This window comes from Limulus polyphemus, unplaced genomic scaffold, assembly GCF_000517525.1.
Source record: "Limulus polyphemus unplaced genomic scaffold, Limulus_polyphemus-2.1.2 Scaffold1906, whole genome shotgun sequence".
Lineage (NCBI taxonomy): Eukaryota > Metazoa > Arthropoda > Merostomata > Xiphosura > Limulidae > Limulus > Limulus polyphemus.
This window is the reverse complement of record NW_013667516.1, coordinates 90,385-96,971: the sequence shown is the minus strand read 5'-3', so window position 1 is coordinate 96,971 and position 6,587 is coordinate 90,385. Positions and strand designations below refer to the sequence as shown.

At 31.3% G+C, this 6,587-nt stretch overlaps 1 protein-coding gene across 1 annotated transcript in view; it reads left to right on the top strand.

Moving 5' to 3' along the window:
• Positions 1–2,519: 2,519 nt before the first annotated feature.
• The window catches only part of LOC106465317 (WD repeat-containing protein 82-like), a 47,142-nt gene continuing 43,074 nt past the window's right edge, over positions 2,520–6,587 (top strand). Inside the window, exon 1 of the mRNA XM_013925526.2 lies at positions 2,520–2,800. Within this exon, the coding sequence (XP_013780980.1) occupies positions 2,640–2,800 (161 nt within the window). The 5' untranslated portion in view covers positions 2,520–2,639. The remainder of the gene's footprint in view (positions 2,801–6,587) is intronic.

The following is a 6,587-nucleotide window of genomic DNA, read 5'->3' as shown; positions in this document are numbered from 1 at the left end:
AGTGCGTGATTGGCCAACACCAGACAATGTAGGAGAGTTAAGAAGTTTTTTGGGATTCTGTACCTATTACCAGCAAGTTTGTGAAGGACTTTGCAACTATAGCTGCTCCACTACATGATTTGACGAAAAAAAGGCCTGAAAAAAAGTTTGAATGGACAGTTTCTTGCCAGCATGCTTTCAAGACATTGCGAGAAAAATTGGCCTCAGCTCCACTTTTAAAGCTTCCAAATCCCTCACTACCGTACATATTGGATTGTGATGCCAGTAATGTCGGAAATGGAGGAGTGTTGACTCAGAAAGTGGGTGAAAACGAACATGTGGTGGCCTACTTCCGTAGGGTCTTGAGTAGACCAGAAAGGAACAACTGTGTAACAAGGAGGGAACTCCTTGCTATAGTAAAGAGACTGACACATTTCCATCCTTACCTCTATGGCGCCAAGTTTACTGTCTGTACAGACCATGCTGCATTACGCTGGTTAAATATGTGGACTACCTTAATGCTAAGCACCCAAATATTAATTTTACCTGCGAGATTGAAAAAAACGGTAAACTACCTTTCCTCGACGTCTTAATTAAAAAATTAGATAACCAGTTTACAACTTCTGTCTCTCGTAAGGAAACATATACAGGTCTACATAGTCGTTTTGATAGTTTTATTCCTAACTCTTTTAAAAGTAACCTCATCCTAAATCTCCTCAATAGAGCATACAACATCTGTTTTAATTATTTCTCGCTCCATGCCGAAATCACTACCCTACAAAACATCTTAACAAATAACGGTTATCCACTCCATTTTACCCAAGCTATAACAAACAAGTTTCTTTCTGAAAAACACGAACCCTCCAAGAAACCACACACTGTTAACAAATTCCAATTACATCTGGTCACTCCCTTCCTAGGAAAACAACCCAACATAATGAAGATCCAAATTGTAAGATCAATCAAAACATTTTATCCACAAATCCAACTACAAATGATATTGAAAACACCCTTTAAAATACAAAACTTATTTAAAACAAAGGACCACTTACTTACCTCCATGCGTTCGAAACTCGTCTAGAAATATACGTGTGTTGGCTGTAATGCCACTTACATTGGTAAAACCACACGCCAATTACACCTACGAGTTTTTGAACATATTGGAATATCGAGTAGGACTGGTAATAAACTATTGTTACGTATCTGCTCGTTCGATAATTTACTCAATTTCCGGTATAAATTCTTTCAGAGGATCTTCAGCGATACAAGTCCTTTCTTAATTAAAACTAGTTTATTCTTTCTCGATACAACTTTCTAATACACTTAACAACCTTTATAACACACTTTATAAATCACAGTGATTCACACACACTTTACTTATGGTGCCTACTGTTAGCTTGACTCAATTATCTTTATCTTCAATCTATCTGCATATCTATCACTTCTTTTACTTGCCGGGCTTACATACTAAAAAAGAGGGTGTCCCGAACAAACTAGGAAATTCACGATCATTCGAGAAACTCCTCGCACATGCCACCAGCGCCAATGCGTGACTTCCGCTGTCGTAACACTATCAAATCCAGCTGAACCAGCAATCCGGTTATATAGTGAAAATAACAACCATCCTATTTTGATTGACAATTTTAAAGTAATTTCGACCGATTCATCCAACACAGAACTTCTCATCAAAGAGAGCTTGTCCATTTTAAATGGACGCCCCACTCTAAACAATAACACAACTTCGTTACAGAAAAGCCTATTATAAATATCCCTAGCACATTGTCAACTACACAGTGTCATCTCCATACCTCCCCTTCTTTACCACACTAGTTTTGTAATATAATTGTTAAAATTTAGTTATTTCCTGTTTAAATCCTGCTGGTTGTTGTTGTTGTTTTCTTTTTTTCTTTCGCCTTATGCTACTATAAATGTTCCAACTGAATGAATATATGTATTTAATACTATCGATTAATTAATACAGTCGCTGAAGATGGAATGTGAATATTCGGAAATGTCCGACGAATAAAGTACATTACCGAAAATAAAGTGTCGAATGTTTGCTATTACCGTCGTTGTACTGATTATTATTAAATTGTTTTAATAACAAATAACTGTTTTATTTGTGACTAATTTCTGTCTATTTTTATAATAAAATTTAATAAAAAGTTTTTGTTGTTAGGCGCTATTTGGTATGGATTTATAAAAATAGGATAAATTATATTTTAATATTTGTTATTATTTAGCTTTCGATAGCTTCGTTTCTATATTGATAATTTTGTATTTTTAAGCACACTTTTTTCCATCTCATCGTATAACTGTTTAAATTTTTGTGAGGAACGATGATTTGAAAAAAACAAACTTTTGTCATTAACCTTGCTGATGGCAAATTGTAAAGTCATCGAAATTTCTTCAACAAGAAAAAGTTATCCAAAATGATGATGTCAAGTTTGAATAACCATGAAGTGATGCGACCTTTCACACATATATATTTTAATTAACCTTTTCGTGACCGGTAGGTGGCGCTATTTTATAGTTATTCACCCGCACAATGAGTAAAAAGTTTGTATGTGTTAAGCACATAACACTGATGTAATTTTTTTAAACATCATACTAATGATATTTCATTTTACACTCTGTAGTATTTACATAGATTTCTTAACATGAAGCTTGTTGATCATGTTGTGCAAAGTTTCTGCGTCGCCAAAGTATTCAGAGAAAATACTGATCGTATCAATAGCATTGATTTCTCGGCAAATGGTGAAACACTGATTTCGAGCAGCGAAGACGACTCCATTGTAATTTACGATTGTGAAAAGGGAACGTAAGTGACCCCAAGCTGGTTGAAAAACAAAATTAAAGAAATATCAATTAAATATATGGAACTGTTTTACTCGGTGATTTGCATAAGTACAGTTCTGCCACTACTAGTTCCTTACGGTTATCCGTGAAAATAATGTTAGGGTCTACTAGTACGTTCTTTACCGCGTTAAGCCTAGTAACCTCGTTGTATATATCTAATATTTATGGCTGTATCTGCTGTTTAATTTCAAACACTGCCGTTAGAGAACGCAACTTGTACCTGCAAGTTTGAAAATGGCATATTTATTTAAAGCAGGGAAGAAAATTGTATGAATAGAAATAAATATTGGTTTAAGATGAAATTATTAAATATAACATTGAAAATTATTATTTCAAGAATTACATCTTGTAGTATTTTATTACATAAGTGAGTGTAGTAAAGGAAATTTTAAAGAAGCTGCACTCTAGATTAATTATATAATATGAGACTAAGCTTTATAAGTGTATTGCACATGTGATTCATAATTTAAAATGCTGGTATAGACAAGATCATATGTAGTATCAATGAAAGAAAGTATAATCATAGAAATTAAGTAAGTAAGAACAGGCCTGAAATATATTTGTATGCAGCTATTTTTTAACTATTTTATGCTTTCATTTTCAAAATTGTTTTTGTCAGAATCATTGTAATTATATGTTGCATTTGATTTTTTTCTTTAATGGGTTTATTTCCACACAAGCCACTACCTGTTAGAAATAATTATATCATTCTAAACATGACCATACTGGGATTAATAAAAGATTTATTAGGGTTTTTTCTTGATCTTCTTTCCCATTGTTAACCACTGTTTTTCCATATTCCCAAATATAAAGTTGAAAAATAAATGTTAAAATGTGAATATTTTGCATGATGAAAACAAAGTATACAGATACTGATTGTTTACAAAATTAACAGTAATTTTTCAAAATATTGCTGTTTTGATACATCAAGTTTCTTCTCAGTTTCAAGAACATTGTATTTAATTTTGCATACCGAAAGGTTCTAGGATCCTGTCAAATTTTTTATTAATCTGTGAACAATAAAGAGGTTCAATTTGCCTATAAAATTGTGCCTGAGTTTTCAGATTATTCTAATAATTTGAGGTAGTGATCATTCCTAACTTTGTTAAACACTCAAAACCTTGGGTTCCTTTTTCCATAATCAGCCTATTCAAACCACAGATCATTATAAATCCCTGAATCCTATACTCTTTTTATTCTCAGTAAGAATATGTTGGATGTTTTAATATGTTATATCCCTACTTATTTCAACTGTGAATCACTTTGCAAGTCTTTCTCTGTACTCTTTATGGCATGTCTTTATTTTACAAGACTAATCTCAACAATGTTCCATAAATAAGTTGTCACAAGTTTTTCTGTTAACTTTCCTCCATTTATCTCTATAAAGTTCTGTTACTAGAACTTAGCACCTTACTTTAAAAAAATTATAATTTATTACAAAACGTTTACTTTTTGTCTAATATTTTAAGTAATACAATTTTTTATTCAGAGTTCTCTTTTAACAGAAGAAAAAATCCATATTCCATTAACCAAGAGTATTGTATTACTATGTATCATAGTAAACCCACACAGTATAAGCATTTTTATATTTATTATAAGCAAAACTACATAACATTGAAAGACATTGGTGTTAATATTGTCATTATAAATAATGAACATCAGGCCCTCTTACTACAGGAAGAATATTAACTTGCTAGTAAACTTCAGAGACAGGCTACTACAATGATTTCTGGTTTAGGAAATTGAATTCATGTAAAGAGGCTTGGAAGTTTAACTTTGTTTTCTCAGAAGCAGAGAGCTATAGGTAATTTGTTACATCTTTAGAATTTTTAAGTACTTAAAAAGTTTGGTTGTTGGTTGTCTACATGTAGTTCAGTTGTGGAAGAAAAAGGTTGAGAATGCAAACTTGAATATTAGAACTAAAGTTTAACATTTGACAATGAGGTCTTGATTTGTTTTTTATCAAAATATTTCTCTTAGGTTATAAACTTTTAGAAGAGTTTGTATGATGTGGCATGCTTGTTTGCATTTGTTGAAATTAGAAACATAGAATTACCAGTAATTAAAGAATGGTAATAATGTTGGAAATATTGTCGATAATATTACTCATTGTGATAATTAATAAATTCTAGCATTTCAAGAACAATACAGTAAAAAGACTATTGTTTTAAATGTTTTAAAGTGCATTTCAGAGAAAGAAATAATTATTGAAAGTTGAGTATTTTATTCAAAATTATAACATATTTATATTTTACTAATTAAGCACTTGTTACTGATTTGAATATTGATATAGTAAGTTATTTAAGTAAGTGACAAAACATTTGCTCTGTTAAAATAAGCTACTAAACTAAATACAGCAGTAACTGAGTTATCATTTTATTATCACTTTTTATTTCACTATTTACACACACACACACACACAAGGACAACAAGGAACCACTTGGCCTTTCAAGGCTGACCTGGTACCACCACCCTTGAGGAGTAACCATTTAAATACATACTTTTCAGGAAATCATTTCTACCCCTCTTAAACTCTTATATGGTGCAGGTCTCCACTACTGCCAATGGAAACTTCTTTCATAAACTAATGATCCTGTTAGAGAAATAAAACTGTCTTAACTGGAGCCTAGCCTATGTTCAACTTGCTTCCTCATATCCTTGTACTCAGAAATATGGCACAAAAAAATCAGGCCTTCATCTTACAATTTCCCAGGATATTCTTGTGAACATCAATAAGACTACCTCTAACCTTTCTTTTTTTACAAAAGATTTTAACCTATCCACATAACTCTTCCATCTGTAGAATCATCCTAGTAGCTGTAGAAGTTAATTTCTTTTCTTAGATAAGGAGTCCAAAACTGAACACAGTATTCCAAATGAGGCCTAACTAGTGATTTGTATATATAAGTAATTACGTCTCTTGACTTGTAATCATTTTGTTTATAAATGTGTCTTAAGAGTGTATTAGCTCTTTCAGCTCAGGCTCTGGGACCAACCTCATAACCATTTTGTGCTTGTTATAGTTTTCATGCTATAACTTTCAAATTAGTAAGTGAATGTTAATGAAATTTTGTACATTATTGGTAAACATTACAAAGCTTTCATACCCAAATATCAAATTCTTTTATTGAGTCTTAAAGTTTCTAAAATAATGTTTTTCTCATGCCTTTTTTTCTTTCCACATGTTGCCTATCTAACATGCAAAGTAATTTTCATTTTAAGATTAAAAATACTTTTATGCATCAGAATATTTTCAAATTTCACATGCAAAATCTTTACAATGTCCAGGTATCAAATGTTTCTTAAGAAAAAACTTTATTATAATATATATTTTATGTTATATTCAATAATGAATCTCTGTATGGGTTTGGTAGATTTGACTGATCCTATAACCACAAAAAATTAGGAAATAAATATAAATTATTCCTCTTTTACTCTAGAATGAACACAGATTATAATACAAAAACATAAATGTTTAGACTAAATAGCTTAAATCTCATAACATTATACATTTATATATAAATTTATTATTTTTATTATATTGACCTTTCAGCCGTGGCTGGCTAACATTACAGAAGTTACAATGATGCACCATCCGTGCACTCATGTTACCGTAACTGATAACACTGACCTTTGATCTGCATAAAGTAACTTGTTTTGGCTGTGTTTTAGTAGACTAGTATTTTGTAAAATACAGTCACATTTCAATTATTATACATTTTATATGTATATAGATTATTGCTATTGTG